Below are 17,919 nucleotides of genomic sequence, written 5' to 3' on the forward strand. Positions count from 1 at the left end.
ACGGTTGTGCCTTTGAAGATGCGTGTGGTGAACAATACAGAAACTGGTTTTTTTTTTTTTTTTTCCTGACAATGTAAAAATGTTTTTTTACAGCCTCGTGTTTAAAAAAATAGAGGATGTCAACTTTTCAGCTCAGAGATGAAATAAAGTATTAAATATTTAGTGGTGTTTTTATTTCTCCGAGAATTGCATTTAAAAACATTCGTATGAAATGCTTTGTTTCTCCTAAGATTCTTCGTAACTTTTTTTTCCCCTTAGGTTTTGTGAGTCTGGCCTTTGCTTCCTGTCACCACGAGGCTAATGAAATCTCAGCTGGTCACTCTGCTTTTCTAATGCGCCAGTTCACACCAAACCCCTCTGGACCCAGTGGTATAAGCTCTGACTGGGGGAGAGAGAGCGTTTAAGGTAATATCCACCGTCTAAACTTGATTTTAAATTTAGCTCAGAGTGACTTCGTTTTAAATCTCAGGATGGTAAAATTTTGAAACAAAAAAAGGGATTCGTCTTTGACCTAAACGATGCATTCCTCAAGTTCCTCGGAATCCTGTATCTTTTTGGTATTTTTTTCGTCGCTGAAAACTCCATCCAATAACACACTCCAACATTTTAATCGCCCAATTAAGTGCAGTAGCTCACCGCGCGCGCCTGTTTGAAATTCCTCATGGGAATGAGTTAAGCTCGTATTCAAATGCAAAGCAGCATATTAGTTCTTCTCTCTTTAATTCGCACGCGCAGCGTGGGCTGAAAGTAAAAGTGGCCTCGCGCTGCTCCGGGCTCCGGGGTTAAACACGCGCTGCAGGGATTTGGGGAGGAAAAAGGAGGAGGGGAGGGGGGGCATTCCCAGTTGATTCTGGAAATTGCAGCAGCATTGTTGGAATAATTGCCTAGGATCAGATTGCAGAAATGCACGCGCATTATGAAGTAGTGGCCGGTTCGTACTTAAAGTCTGCGGTATGCTCCTCGGCAACAAAACCTGACAACAACACACTGGAAAGGACTTCTGCTCTTTCTACAGTAACTTACTGGGTCTAGCACGCGTTTTATATTTTTTACACACCGTCCGGGTCTTCAGTGAAGACGGTTGTGTTTCAAAAAAACGTATTAATACGGGAACCGTGCAGTGATAACATGTTTAAAAAACTAGTAACAGGGCTATTGTGGTGCAGCTAATGGCTGTAATCTTCATTGAAGCACTTTCAGTTTGTTACTATTTGAGTGTTCGTAAAGAGCCTACTGTAAATTTAACGATTTTATCAAGTTCTTAGATCCTTTAACAAACATTAGCGTTTATTTAAAATAAATATAAACAAGTTCAAGTATTATTAAATGTGTCATATATATCATTACGCCCAGGAACATACTCTTCTCCAGAAACAAGTCCTGGAGATGAAACAGGGCGTATGAAATTAACACAATTTTAAAATCTACAATTATAACAGAATAAGGCATGTTCCCTAACTGAAGGGACTGAGTATGAGCTCTGGAGGGTGCCCCACTGACAGGTTTTTGACAGATTTTGTTCATATGTGATTACACCTCGAGGAATGTGTACACACTCGGCTCCAGTGGTGTGTTGTGTGTTATTACACTAAGTGTCATGTTGGTCATGGAATGTATTTCAGTTGTTGCAAGAAAAGTTGTTTTGTAATTTAGGAACACTCCCGCACTCTTCTTCACCTTTGTCCCTTGTGCATTTTAAATAATAAAAAAACAAACAAAAGAAACAAACAAATAAAAGAAACAGTCCGCGGAGACTCTGCTAGGGACTAAAATCATTAGTGAACCCTAGTAAAACGTGTATTAATGTTTTATACCGTATAATGCGAAACATTCAATAGAGTTTATTTTTGTAATATTATGCCTTGTGTACAATAATTAATATACAATATAATAAAACTATATAAACTGTATAATAACAGTAATATAAAATATTATAAAGATTGTATTAGCGGTTTTACAGAATACTGCTGCCTCAGAGTTAAATGTAAAGTCGTTTGTAAAGTGCTTTTTTTTTCTCGTGAAGAGGGTGTCGATTTTTTTGTTGTTGTTTTATTCTTGTGCGTGTGTGCGTGCTGGAAAATAGGTGTTACTATGAGGCAGTGTTGCCTGTGTGTGTGTGTTTTTGGGGAGGTGCGCGAGGAAAAAAAAAAAAAAAAAGAGGCTGTTTGACGTCTTCGGTCATTATTCTCGAGCAGGGGGGGGGGGGGGGGCGCCACTGGCGATGAGGAGAAACCCCGGCGGTGTGAGGTTTTAGTGGGCGGTTACACTGAAGGTGCTCGCTTTCCTCGTGCAATGCGCGCGGACTTTTTTGGGCTCTTCTTCATCTTCGCCCTCTTCTTACGCAGCTGCGTGGCGCGTGCTGATCTCTCGCACCCTCTCTCCCGTCTCCTGAGCCCGTGACACACGCGAGCATGAACGGTTTCGGCTCTCCGTTCGTGTACGTCGGGGGTCCGGTGGCGCAGGCTCGCGCGCCGCTCCAGAGGACGCCCAAATGCGCGCGCTGCCGCAACCACGGCGTGCTATCGTGGCTCAAGGGCCACAAGCGCTACTGCCGCTTCAAAGACTGCGCGTGCGAGAAGTGTATCCTGATCGTGGAGCGTCAGCGCGTGATGGCGGCGCAGGTCGCGCTCCGACGGCAGCAGGCGAGCGAGAGCCTGCAGAGTCTCAGCTTGATCCCCGAGACCCTCGCAACCCCTGGGGCGCAGCAGCGCTGGAGCGCGCACACGGCGTCAGGTAACATACCGTACTCCACACACACACACGTAGCGACAGAAAGGTTAGTAATAGCTAGTCTATTCCGCCTTGATCCCAGTGACTCCTGGTGGGCTCCGAACCCACCGCGACCCTGAACAAGAAGAATTAATGAACATAGCGTAAATGTACTGACTTTTGACCCTGAACTAACCTCACACCATCAGCACCTGACCCACCTTCTATTTAGTTAGATATTTAATTAATTATTCAATTACTTATATAGTTAGTTATTTATTTAGTTAGTTAATTATTTACTTAATTAGTTATTAAGTTAGTTTAATACCATCAGATCTTCAAAGGAATGTTCCAACATCTCATCTAAAAAGGTTCTGGAGAGGAGGCTGTCAACAGAAAACAAATCAACTCCTAATTCATTTCCTTGATTACAGAAGAAATGTTAGAAAATCAAAATCAAAACCAAAACAAGACACATATTTGACCATGTGTATTTATTAAAAAAAACAACAACAACAATATGTTAATAAAACTGATTGTTAAATAAATTAGAGCCAGACAATACTACATTGTTAAAAAAAATACAGAGCCATTTTTATTGAAGTCTGTGAAACTAACCCTAACTTTAAACGTTCACACTTCAAACAACAGGGTTCTTCGAGGGGTCTTTAGTAAATACAATGGTTCTGCACAGACCCATGGTTTCTATATTCAACCATTTACATAATAAATTGTTCTATTGATGGTAGAGTGGTTTTTCAGATGTGCTGGTTCTGTGTAGAAGCCAGGCGTGTTCTGCTGTTACGTCTGATGTCAAGCATGTAACAACAGAACCATCTTGCTGTTTTATTTAAGCGCTGCCTCAGGATCCATTAAAGGACCATGTTTTTAAAGTGTGTTGGGGTAAAGCTCTAAGGTGAGAGTTGACCGAGTGAGAGACCGATACAAGTTCTGAGAGATCACAGTTCACTGCAGCTATAAGAGCTCAGAACGTGATCAGATTTGGTTTGATCGGAGCTGATTTGATTCTCTGGAGACAGAACTGAGAGGGGGATAGTTCTGGTGTTATCTTTATACCCACAAGCTTTTTGGGGAAACTCTGCCCTGTTTGTTTGTGAGGAAGTTACAGAAATGTAACAGCTGTTTTACTGAACACGGAATAGGCCTAATCCTGGACTGCAGATGATTCGGAATAGAGTCCAGTGTCTTCCTGCAGTTCCCATTCAAACAATTTTGTAAACCTGACCTTTGAATCTGGTCCCAGGCGGAAGCTTGTAATAAACACATTTGCCAGTTTGGACGTCAGTGTCAGGATACTGTGCCACTAAAGCATGGGATGATTTAGGATTAGTGTGAGAGTGATGGTAAGGTACAGTTAAGCGTTAAGAGAGATGCCTAGTGTTAAGTTTAGGGGTTGGTTTAAGGACAGTGTTAGTAGATTTGAGGTAAGGCTTAGGTCTAGGGTTAGGGTTTAGACTTTTAGGGTTGTATCTAGCCGTATTTATGCATTTCACACTTTAGTGGAACAAAACCCACTGTTCATCGCTGTCCAATGTATCTCCCAAAATAGCAGTTTTACAGGAGAAGAGAAAACCCTCCTTGACTTTCAATGGAAATCAATGCAATAAGATTTTATTTGAACTCATTTTGGAGCATTTCTATTCGTTCATTCATCATGAAGTTTTATCACAAGGTGATGGTGTTCAAATGATGTAGTAATCTAAAATAAATAAATAAATAAATGAAATGGAGATACACGTTTTAACTGGAGAGTGATGAAATGTTCCTGTTTTTCCTGACATCATTAGAAGTGGGATTTACACTTCACAAGGAATAACTAATAAAAGAAAAAACTCTTTAAGAAAAATAACCAGTGCTTTCCATTGTACAGCAGCAGTTTAAAGTCCTCGAAAACAGATACAGAATATTTTACAGTGGACTGGAAAATGTTTAGACGCCCCCGTTAGTCTAGGCCTGAATCAGATGGAGTTATTTCACATTGAGTAGGTGTTAGTGCCCAATGAGTTTAAAGTTTGGAGCAAAAGTGAATTCAGTAGATAAACGGTGTTGCATTAAAAGTGCAGGAAGTTATTATTATTATTATTATTATTATTTGCGAATATCTGACAAGGCTCTAACATGTGAGAAATATTTTATAAAATATGAAGACGCTTTTTTTCCAGACGCTCGGGATGAGTACAGCGCTTTTCTGAAGAGAATAAACAGCAGAATAACAGAACACGCGTTTATATTTCTCTTTAAAAAGCGGTTTAATTTGTATTGCTATTGATATTATTAAACTATTTTTGACAGCGGTTTTAATGCGGGTTGGAAGGAAACGCTTGGTATTAAAATTAGATTATGAGGTCTTTTGTTTGTGTTAATGTAAATTTGATGTTAAATCCTGATTTGAATCCTGTCATCATCAGCTCCTGGGTTCACTGAGATATTTACACCTCGCTGTGTTTAGACTGCGGTGAAATTATCCCGAACTATATGCAGGCTGTTTACTCTTTACTTACTCTGGAAAACAGACTGTGTGAGAAAATGCATTTATTTATTCGTTGCAGCAAAAGATACGGATTTTATATGACCCCAAACACCGTGTCATAACAGGAAGACGGATAATCATAACAATATCCCTTTAACGTTCCAGCCGCTGAAGACGTCACTGTCACGGTTTTTAAATTAACGCGATAAACTGCGTTAACAGCGGAACGGAAGGAAAAAGCGGGAAAACCCAGAAAAATCCGTTAAAAAAAGTGTGTTTATATCGTATTTAAACACAAACTACGTGTAATATGCCATTATTGTAATAATTATATTAATGATATTATTGTCATACCTTACTATACACTGTACATATAACGTACACTTCAAGAAAAATGTATTGAAATATAATAATTAAAATAAATTCACGTAAAGTATTTAAATAAGTTCCTTGCTTTAGATGTACTATTTAAATAAGAGCGAATCGTTTACATCTATAGCAATTATAATAATATAATAATATATTTTAAATTTAATTCCACAATATTAAACAATAATAATTGTTATATAAATTTACTGTATAATTAAATTAACTTTAATTAACTATAAGTTTGCTGTATACATAACATAACTATAGCATAAATATTTTAAAAGAATAATTATAATAAGAAGAAAAAGAGGAAGAGAATAAAGTCACATTATTTTTATTGCCAATACTCAATTTATCTTGTAAATATAACTTGTATATTATGACTACAAACATAAATAACATGTAACATGAAAACAGCATCAACTTATATATCATATAACAATATCAGGCCCAAATCAAAACAGCATATTAGACAGGATCAGTATATTCTTTAAATACAGTGCTGGTAAAAAATAAATAAATAACATGATGCAGGATATACGTGGCACACAATTAGCAGAAATTATACACAGGACACTTATTTTCATACGTATTGTTGGGAGTGGGCTCTAAAAGCACAAGGGATATGTGTTTTATTTGGACAATATTGATTATAATACTACCTCCTCAAATCTAAAAAGGATATATTATATATTTTCATTATATTTATATGCAAAATGTTAAAGCACCATTAGGCTGTACTTTATTTAAAATATATACAAAGGATCTGAACAGCACACAAACATCATTCACAGTTGTATTCAATAAAATATGCATTTGAATTATTATAATCGTATGTTGCAACTTGTTATAATACACAATCATTAGACTTAGAATGTGGTTATTACTGTTCCATTCAGCTCTGTTTTAACCCCTTCTGGCATGTTATTATTGTGTTTCCCACTATATTCCTGTTTCCCATTCGATTGTACCTAATACTGTAGATAAGTGACGGTGATGTGTCTCTGAGTGAATCTATGGCTGCGGCTTCGTTGCAGAAATGGACAGTACAGTACTGGACACTACACTACAGTACAATAGAGAACTGTACACTATGGGACAGGACATTACAGGGAGAGTAGAGACTGAGACCAAATTGACATTGACTTTCCATCAGCTCTTTTTCACTCCAGAGATTACAGTAATCAGAAGTGGACAGCGGCAGTCGAAGGCAATATCCATCAGTTCAGCAGGGCTCCAAACTCAGGTGAAATGTTACCGAATAACAGCCATCCGTTTTCAGTATGTGGAGAAGAGACTCCACTCAGCACTTTGAGCTCAGAGCTGTTCTCAGAGGAAAGTGAAGCAGAATAAATCAGTTGCGCTGGCAGCTCAGTTAAATTACAGATAATGTAGCTGTGAACTGGCTGCAGAGAAAAAAAACCCAGGCATCCAGCAGAGCAGAAAAAGGCAGAGGACTACAAATCCCAGCTCAGCCTTTCACTCAAGTCCTGCCCCTCAGCTTTCACACCTGTCAGAGATAAAGCTGGCCACATTTTGCTGATGGTTTGGTAGAATCACTTCTTATTGTTGTTAAACATACAATGACTAGATCCTGAGCTTTTAAAGCCTGTATGATTTCAGTGTCAACTATCACTGAGGAGTGTATTCCCTCTCTCTGAATGGACAAGATACCAACCAATGCAGGTGTCTGTTAGCTGATATAACTGAATTAGTCTTCTCCTCCAAGTGTGTTGAGCTGTCCAATGATCACACGAAAAATGAGGCGCGCTAGCATTCATCCTCACAGCCTGAAAGCTTTGTGTGATAGAGGGAGTCTTAGCCCAGTGACCCGCTGACAAAGTCATTACATAGCTATTCTAATATAACAGAAGGATTTAAAGGTGACATTCAGGCTTTTAATCAAAAAGCACCTTTTTATAAAATTCAGAGGATGTTTCTTCCCCATTTGCTAGCTCTCCAGTCTGTTTATGCTCTGCAAACAAGTCTGATGTGGTTACAAAGCCCTAGTGTCACTAAATGGGTTAAAAATCATGATAAAAGAGATGAGGATGTTGCTTTATTCCTGTTCCATAGGGAGGAATTGTTGCAGATTACTCTAGTTGGAAGTAAACCTTAAAGTCTTACATAACTACACAACTGTGGTAATTCAAACAGTGGATAAAATCTAATAGACAAGTTAAACTTACAAACATCAGTTTTTTACCTCTCAAACAGACCGTTACACCTTAAAAGACGCTGAGCTTCTGAATGTAAACAATCCAGAGGGAGCAGCAGTTACCAACAATCATCGAAGTTGCCTTTAACTTTACCATCTATAAAGTCCTGTGGGATATTATGATCCTCATTTTTGCTTTATTTTCATTCTTTTCAAAATAAAGGTCCTGTGTACATTTCTCTATGTGATGCCACAGAAGAACAACATGTCACTGGATCTCTCTACAGAGAGACACTTTTGTGGATAATATGCATTCATTCGTTCATTCATTCATTGTCTGTTACGGCTTATCCAGTTCAGGGTCGTGGTGGGTCCGGAGCCTACCTGGAATCACTGGTCGCAAGGCAGGAATATACTCTGGAGGGGTCCTTCACAAGGCGACACACACACATACACACACACATTCACTCACATGCTCACACCTATGGACGCTTTTGAGTAAATACAGAATACAAGAAGATCCTTTTTAAAGTTGGAAGAACTTCTTCATAAATAAACTGTAGAAACAGGAAGGGATTCAAGCCTTTGTAGGAACACTTTGTAATATTTTTCCCTTAACATTACAGCTTCAAAATGATTGTGATGGTTCACTGAGCTGTAATAGGGAGAACAGAGCTTCTGTTGTTGCTACTCTGGGCTCAACACTGCAGAAACTGCACTATGTAAACTTTGGTGGAGGGTAGGAGACATTTTTACCTAGTGTTCCTTTAAAGGTTCTTCACAATCACCAACAAACTTTTGTCACAAACAAAATTTTCAAGCATTGTTCTTTGCTTCAGTAGTTTTCTTTTACAATAACATTAAATGTCATTGTTACTACTACTACTACTATTATTATTATTATTATTATATTAAGATTTGTGGGGCGGCACGGTGGCGCAGCAGGTTAGTGTCACAGTCACACAGCTCCAGGGACCTGGAGGTTGTGGGTTCGATTCCCGCTCCGGGTGACTGTCTGTGAGGAGTTGGTGTGTTCTCCCTGTGTCTGTGTGGGTTTCCTCCGGGTGACTGTCTGTGAGGAGTGTGGTGTGTTCTCTCTGTGTCTGCGTGGGTTTCCTCCAGGGGACTGTCTGTGAGGAGTGTTGTGTGTTCTCTCTGTGTCTGCTTTGGTTTCCTCCAGGTGCTTCGGTTTCCTCCCACAGTCCAAAAACACACGTTAGTAGGTGGATTGGCGACTCAAAAGTGTCCGTGAGTGTGTGAGTGAATGTGTGTGTGTTGCCCTGTGAAGGACTGGCACCCCCTCCAGGGTGTGTTCTCACCTTGCGCCCAATGATTCCAGGTAGGCTCCGGACCCACCGCGACCTGGATAAGGGTTACAGGTAATGAATGAATCTTAACAAATCATTAAAGATTAAGAAGTCTTCAGATTGTAATCATACACAGGATAAGATGTCAAATATCCTAAGCCAGTCTATTAGAGTTTGAGATAGGAACAGTTCACTGTCTTCCTGCCAGGAACCCACAACATTTCTGCCGTCATCTATCATTCATCTATCACTGAACGTTGAAATAAGATCCTACACCTAAGGTGTCCTATGAATAAGTTACTGTGGTCATTTATGATCCAATCAGCAACTGGCTACACCTAACATCTAAGGTTATTCACTGGGCACTCATAAAACTGAACAAGAGCACCATAGGTGATGTATTATTTGTTTTTATGTGTTTGTTTCCAGAGCTGAATGATGATCTGTCTGGTGAACAGTCTGGAGGAGAGAACAGCGGCAGCACCAGTGACAGAGAGCAAGAACCAGCCAGTTCCCCAGAGGAGCCCAAAACAAACTCCTGCTACACTCCCACCACACCAGAGCCCCCTCCTCCTCCTCCTCCTCATTCTGAAGAGCCCCGCTACGGTGCCCCTAAATCCTGCACTGATCCAGAGCCCAAACCCGAGAGCCCAAAGTACCCCAGTGAGCCCAACCTCTTAATCGAGGGTCTTTCAGGTTCTGTCTCTCTCCCGTTCAACCTGAGAGCCAACCGTCCCCCTCTAGAGGTGCTGAAAAAGATCTTCCCTGGACACAAGCCTGCCGTGCTTGAACTGATCTTGAGGGGATGTGGGGGCGACCTGGTTGGGGCAATCGAGGTCCTGCTGTCCAGCCGATCCTCAGCGAAAGTGGACAAGCCCTCTCCTGATGGTTCAGAGGGTCTAGTGCTGCCCTCCAATGGGCATCTTTTTGAGCATCCTTTGGGTTCATACCCAATGTCTTCCACCAAGTGGTCAGTGGGCTCGGCTTTCCGTGTCCCTGATTCCCTGCGCTTTACTCCAGAGTCGCCTGCCGCCGGGGGGATGGTGCCCAGTCCTCTGGGCGTCCCGTTGCAGCACGGCTTCAACCAACCGCCTCGGTACCCGCTGATGCTGCGTAACTCTCTGAGCCGGAGCCAGGCTGGAGGGCCCTTTGTGCACAGCGATGTGACTCTGTGGAACACCATGACCCTGCAGCAGCAGTACCAGCTCCGCTCCCAATACGTATCACCCTTCTCCGGACCTTCACCCGGACCTTTCCGCAGCTCGCCCTTGCTGACTGCCAGAGCCCCTCCAGAGGAGCAGAGAATCAGTGTCCAGGAGGACGGCTGTCCCTCCACCACCAAACAGACAATATACGCTGAGGAGGATTATGATGAGAGGTCTGACTCCTCTGACTCCAGGATCCTCAACTCATCTTCCTAACCTCTGGTGTACTTCGTGGGGAGGCCAACAAACTGAGGGCTGAACAATGAATGGTTTTATATAAAAATCATAATGTAAAAAGGGTGCAGTGTGAGATTAGAACAGTCCTGGTCAAATGATATGTTTTGTTTTACAGATCTGATGTTCTGCACATCCAGCTGCACAATACTATTTAATAATAATAATAATACATTGGATCTATATAGTGCTTTTCAAGTACATGCAAAATAAAAACACACATAGTTTAATATAAAATGTGCAGAAGTGTGGAGGGGATCTGGATTTGTTTTCACTGTGACATTGAACACAATGTGTAATTTGACCAGGGGCTTTCAGCATTGAGGGTCAAATAAAAAAGAAAGAAAAAATAGAAGAAACCTGGAGCTTAATTTATAGAGATAACATTTAAATGCATTTGCACACTATGAAATGTCAGAAACATTTTATGGATATTTTCCCCTAATCGTTCAGCCCCAAAACACACAAACTAAAACCCAGTCCTGTGAATGAAACTGAACTGACAACAAGACATACGGCAGATCGCGACCTTGTAGGAGCTTTATGAGAAATACACTGTACATTAAGGTATTGTGTTGCCCTCTGAACTATGGTGTTTGTGGATGTAATACTACCATTCCCTGCTCCATCTACTCTTAAAACCACCACCAGTATGAACTGACCAAAAAAAAAAACAAGAGATAAATATGAAAGACTGATCTTTAGTTGGCCAACAATATCCACTAATTCCACCTTGCATGAAATGTCCTGTAAATAGCAATGAAATGTAGAGATAACCAAACAATAAAGCATGGAAATGTGTATACCAAATAGTCCCAACTGGAATTGTCATTGTCATTTATTTAAATGAAAATAATATCAACAAGATGTGAATGTTTAAAGAAAATGGATCTTATTAATATTGTAATTACAAATAACCAAATGTAGGTTCATCATTTCAACAGATGACTGTAATTCTGGGAATAGCTGCTAAATCCAATCTGTCAAATGATAAAAGAAACAAGTCTAAAACACTGATGTATGATTATCATTCCCAATATACATTTCTTAAGCTCTACTTATTCACACCTGAATATGCAGAATTTCAAAATCAGAATATTATCAGCTCTGAAATACATTATCACAGTCATCTGCTGAACTGACTGCGATGAACTAGATTATGACACAGCTTTAAATGACCATGAGATAAACACTGGACTGTATATAATTATAATCCCCAAATAATAAAACGAAGATATAAATGTTTTCAGTGTGTGACCTTATTTTGGAAGCGGCATCATTTTAGTATAAACTTGTTTGACAAACTTGTTTCTTCACTGTATCCCTGGAGGGCAAACATTTCAGTGTCATGACAGTTACCTGGAAGTGTTCAAATCATGATTTTACTGTAGTTTACAGAAGAAATCTGATGCTTATGCTTCTGTCAGCAAGTGTTCTTAACTCTTTCATTTGTGACATAATACACCCCTTATATAAGATGTTACATTCCAGCTTTTAATTAGACAACAGCCAAGGATCCCAAACAGGGACATATTTGAGCTACAAATGGGGCTGTTGTGGAAGAAACGGACCTCTGTTTTTATGTATTTACCACATATCCGACAGGTAAGTCCTTGCAAGTAATATTCTTTGGATGCAGTTTGTTGTAGAAAGCAGCGGTGTAATATTATCCTAATAATGTGATCATGCCTGATAATGTGAAATTATATTTTGCAGTTATCTTAAAATAAGTAATAACATGTTACAATGTTATAAATCGTTCACTATTGTAATACAGTGTCATACATTACATAAGGTAATGCTTATTACAGTTATTCATTTAATGTTAATGTGTTTCAAGAGTTTTAACTTATCGTACAAATTTGTTACTAACATATGATATAACAGTTCATTATTAATATAGACATTATAACTAAGTGTTTAAAAATAAACACTTAAAACGTGTCACGCTACAACGTCCATTTTGGGTCATTTACAGAAAACCGTTAGGAAAGTTGTTATATAAATAAAACAAATATGGACGACGTAGAAAGACAACTTAAAAGTATTAAAGTGCAAATGCGCATTGCTAGATGTTCATACAAAGTACACAGTAAATTCACCAGTGTTAAATCAACACTATTGTTATTTTAACACTAATAATGTTGATTTAATACTGGTGAATTTACTGTGTGTAACTCAGCATACTGTTATCGCTTTACATAAAGGAGACCACGATCTGGGTCATTTTCTTTTGCTGAACAATTATGCTAAGCTAAAAGGGCACACACGGGTGAACTGTGAAGATTTTTGCCTTTTTTTTTTACCGGAGCTACGTTCACAGTAAGAAAGAGACTCGAATGAAAGAACGAATACTGAGAGATTTAGCATTTAGAAATAGTCGAAGCTCCAACGGTAAATTAAAGGTAAATCATTATTTGAGCTGTTTAAAGCTGAAACAAACGAAACTGTTAAGAAAACACTGATATGTAAACGGAGTCCGTTTTTGCCCCCCCCCCCCCCCCCCCCCCCGTTTCTTTGCTAATTGTGGTGAAAAAAAGCTCACTCCGCGAAAAACTGAGAACAAGTTCTCACAGCTAAATCTGAGCGAATAGCGCCACCTAGAGGCGCGTCGTAAGCAAATTTCCTTTTTAAAATCCTAAAATGGCTGTGGTATATCTGCAGGAATATATCCGTGTACGAAAAAAATGTTTTTGGCTACAAATTTACAGCTCGTTGCCCAAAGTGTTGTTATTGATTCTTGGGGTATTTCTTGGCTATGCTTGGAATAACCAAGAAATACACAAAGGCAATATTTACTGAGTGATAGGAAAAGACACACCTGTATTTGAAATACTACTTATGCACTTTGTCTTGGAAGTGACTCAGAAATCATTAAATTAAGTTTAAGTGGTCACAGGTGTTAGCTGTTTGGTTTAGCTGATTAACACAAAAGAACAAATATAAATGAAATGTGTAAAGCGAGAGGTAGAAAAATTAATTTATAGCTTACAAAACAAATATATCCACACTTTTCCCAATTTAAAAACACTGTCAGTGGCAACTACACATTGCTACGCATTAATTGCACGAAGTTAAATTTTTATTAATGTGTACAGAAAGATGTGGTGTTCACTACAGTCTGGATCCACTGCTTCAGGCCCAGTAATTTCAAACATTATCATCTTTCCAGTGCTTGGCTCAGCTCTGGGTGGTCTGAGGCTGAGGGGCTGAAGCTCCATAGAGACGCTGATGCTCTTCATAGTGCCTCTACATTCAGATACAATCTGTATTAATACAGTGTGTGTAACTAAATGAACGCCAGAGCAGTGCACAGGCGCACCATAAAGAGGCTAAATTCAGCATTTGTAAGGAATATACAAACGTTTGTTTAACGACTAAACTGCGCCATCTAGCGCTCGTTGAACTCAACGCAGCTCACCTTTCTCACCTCTCATGTTACATTTTCCATCAGTGTAAAGAGTGGACTGTTTAATGAGGCATACGTTCTGTGTGGACATATGAAACTGTACAGAACTTTTGTAACAAAGTGAAATAAGGGCATGCTATTGGAATTTACTCCGACTGCGGGTCATTGGACTGAAATTGTGAATGATTCTGACATCAGTGTTTTTATAATATTGATCACCAGTATTTAGCAAATGTTTATATAACATCTGAAGTTGAACAGATGAAGTACAATACTTGAATGTATGTGTACATCGTAATTAATTCATACGTACTTATCATAGTTAAATACTATTTACTACCACGTCAGTACAAGTACTAATATTCTGCATTTCTACTTGAGTAGACCTATGAAAGTACTTTCCTGTGAATAAAATGTGATGAACATGTTTTTCATTTGGTACGACCCAGACAGCGAGCATCGATGCACTGGCATAAAAAGGCTGGTACTGACTGTAGACCACTGCTGGTCCACCATCGGACCACTCAGATTACTCTCCTGTACCGGATATCACTCATTTATAATCTCCTCAAACAGATTCTACATTCACAGAGACTTTTATTCTGGAAAACACACTAATACAGATATTACCAACAACTGTGAGAGATATAATAATGAGTATAAGCCTGATATAAAATGATTAAATGCTAAAAATGTTGACACTGTGCTGGATTTAAATTATTTACTAATCTTATTTATAAAGGACAACAAAAAAACCTAATGAAGGAAAAAAAAAAAAGTAAATTGAACTGTGAATGGAAAAGTGCTAAAATGTGTCATTTAGTCTAAAGTTCTGTTTAATCACCAGTGGTCCGCCCAGAAAAGACCGTGTAAAACACTAGTGGACCAAAAGTGGTCCGCCGTCTCCTTGCTATCAGGGGAAATATAGAAGGGCCAATTAAGAACTGAACCTTTTATAATAATAAATCCTACACCACAATTACAGTAAAACTTATAATGTCAAGAACAACAAGAAAAAAAATTAATAACATAAAACTGCCTGATTTTACAGCCAAATTATAATAATCCGGGTCTTTTTGTCCTCTCTGTATCAGAGCAGTGGGCCCAGTGTTGACTGCACTGTATGTGTCTGTTTGCGAAGTATGAGTTCATTCAGCTCTGGTGATTTACTGTTTAGCTACATGCTAAGTGCAGGTGTTGCAGTTCATTAAGCGCGTGTTGACTTAACCGAGAGGAAGAATTTCTCGCGCGCATTTGAATACGCGCCACTAAGTCAACAGCTCTCAGTGCCCTCGCGCGCATCAAACACGCTGACAAATTAGCCCTGCTTCAGCATGCAGAGCACGCGCTACCGATCCATCACAGTTCTTAAATGCTACTTAACATAGCAGACCCCCAGCGAGGGTCTACCTCTTTCCCTCTACCCTCTGCACCTGCGCAAAGGAATATGATTCCTAGCAAAATGCAAGTTTTTTTTTATTACTAATTATGGGACGTTTATCCTCGTGCCACACCCACTCACTCTCAATTTACTGTGTATAATTTTGTTTTGTGAATACTGGAAACACATATTCATTCCTAAAACTTCCCACAAAGTTCCTGATAAAAGTAACTGTCCCGCAATCCCCTGAAAGCCCCACAAACTGAAATAGTATTATTTCTAATTCCCCAATATTAACACACACCAAAAGAAAACGTCATCCATGCCTTAGAAATAATAGAAACGTTAGACAGTAACAATGTCTCTGGTGTGTTTATTTAAGAGGTTGAGTCAGTAAATCAGTAGGTTTCTGTGAAAAAGGAGATATATATATATATATATATATATATAAAACGGTCAGTAGACCGTTGTGTGGCGATATAGTTTAGTGTATATACAGTGGACTGGATCCCAGTCATGGGCGGCACGGTGGTGCAGCAGGTAGTGTCGCAGTCACAGCTCCAGGGGCCTGGCTTCGATTCCCGCTCCTGGTGACTCTCTGTGAGGAGTTGGTGTGTTCTCCCCGTGTCCGCGTGGGTTTCCTCCGGGTGCTCCGGTTTCCTCCCACAGTCCAAAAACACACGTTGCAGGTGGATTGGTGTCCGTAGGTGTGAATGTGTGTGTGTCTGTGTTGCCCTGTGAAGGAGTGGCGCCCCCTCCAGGGTGTATTCCCGCCTTGCGCCCAATGATTCCAGGTAGGCTCTGGACCCCCGCGACCCTAGATTGGATAAGGGTTACAGATAATGGATGGATGGATGGATCCCAGTCCCTGATAAAAGTCAAAAGAAAAAAAAATCGGCTGTGATTTAAATTTTTTCATATAAAAAGATTTTTCCCACATAATATTAACTTACTTTAATTTCTGAGTTCATCGTGCGATTTTGATGCAATGTGAAATTCAGTAAAAAACGTAGAATATGCGTTTTTTATTTAACTTCCGTTAGTAAATATACAAGCTAAATCACTTATCCAAACAGGGGCCGTTTTTTTTTACTTTTGTCGAATGATGTGGTCTCGTATCTGTCCAGTCACTGAGCATCTGAGGTTTGACGGTTAATCGTGAAATTAGGACAAATCTACGGAGAAGATGAAAGTGTTTCCCGCCGTGATTGCCCCCTTGGCGACCGTTTGTTTTTCAGTTGTACTAGACAGGCCTTAAACATGCGGACGCATTAAGGAGCGCATGCGCAGTAGGATCCTCCCCGTCGCTGTTTCCCTTTACCCACCTGTTTTCCGGCAGTCCCCGCCTTGCTGAGCTGTAAATCGAAAACGGGTGCAAAACAAGATTTAAACACGACATTTTGGGAAATACAAATGTAGCTCAGTTAGAGCCTTTAAATGTTGTGTAGTAATTGTACAAATTCTTTTAAATGTTTGGACCTCTTCATTTTGCGATGTACTGTTGATTATACTTTAATGAATGGTGGAATTCGCCTGATAGTTTTCCAATAATTATTTTTATTTCTTTTCTCACCTGCTCACACAGCCGAGTAAAACGTGATAAGCATTTTTTCCCATAGAAGCATTTAAGGCCTTTGTTTCTTTATTAACGTTGTATCATTTAATAACAGTTACAATAAATAACAGCAAAAACGGAGTAAAACAACATTCAGTATGTGAAATACTTTGTTTTTCAACATAATTATAAAAGAAATAGTCATGATATGTCTGAAAAATATATATAAATAAACAAAATATGTACACAAAGATTAATTATTCATTTTAAACTTGTATTTGATTTTGATTTTGATTTTTTGGTCCTATTTTAAAGTAAAAGAAGAGTTGTATTTGCTCTTGTTAAATTTAATAAATCTCATTGCTGACAGGTTCTTAAACTTTGAAATGTTAAGTTACCCTTATTTATTCTCGTGTTGTTTACTCGTGTCTTGTTTGTTTGGTCAGTAGTCATAGTGTCTTCTCTCTGGTGCAGTAGCACAGTTCTTAGGGTGTTGTTCTCCAGTGGCTTTTTCACTTTCTTTTGAGATTCTTCACACATGGCTCCACTGGGACAAACTGTGTTTTTGTTGTGTGTGTGTGTGTGTGTGTGTGTGTGTGTGTGTTTTGGGAGGATTTCCCACGTGTTTGTTGTTTTAATAAATCCATCACTGAAAACCTGACAGCAGTCAACAGTAGCTGCATGCTACTCCAGAGACCATTTAAAAAAAAAAGACTTCCCTAATTGGCCACTTCATTAGATTTCAGGAACATCGTCGTGGTGTACATATAAATTAAATGTGTGTTTAAGCTGAGTACTTGTTTATATCAAATTTACGATACCTGTGTTTCCAATTTTTTAAATGGGACACATTCTGAGAAGTAAATGCACAGGGGGAAAGAAGAGTGTAGGGCAGTAAGTAGATGACACAATGCCAGATTCCATTCTAGGTTGTAGATCAATTCCCGTATGTAATGCTGGCTCCACATTTAACGATGATATTCATTCTACGAAGCCTTTGGGAAAACCAGCCCAGTCTGATTCATGAGCTTATAATCAATGTTTTAAAACTGCATTCGTGATCAGACTGTATTAGATAATTCATTGGATTATGGTTCATGT

The 17,919-nt window shown here is 39.3% G+C and overlaps 1 protein-coding gene across 1 annotated transcript; it reads left to right on the forward strand.

Annotated features, from left to right (window-relative positions):
* Window positions 1–2,272: 2,272 nt before the first annotated feature.
* On the forward strand, window positions 2,273–11,701 carry LOC136677598 (doublesex- and mab-3-related transcription factor 3a-like). Its single transcript, XM_066655160.1, has 2 exons — window positions 2,273–2,733; window positions 9,464–11,701. The coding sequence occupies exons 1-2, from the start codon at window positions 2,412–2,414 to the stop codon at window positions 10,453–10,455; spliced, it is 1,314 nt and encodes a 437-aa protein (XP_066511257.1). The 5' UTR covers window positions 2,273–2,411; the 3' UTR covers window positions 10,456–11,701.
* The last annotated feature ends 6,218 nt before the right edge of the window (window positions 11,702–17,919 follow it).

This window comes from Hoplias malabaricus, chromosome Y, assembly GCF_029633855.1.
Source record: "Hoplias malabaricus isolate fHopMal1 chromosome Y, fHopMal1.hap1, whole genome shotgun sequence".
In the NCBI taxonomy this organism is placed as follows: domain Eukaryota; kingdom Metazoa; phylum Chordata; class Actinopteri; order Characiformes; family Erythrinidae; genus Hoplias; species Hoplias malabaricus.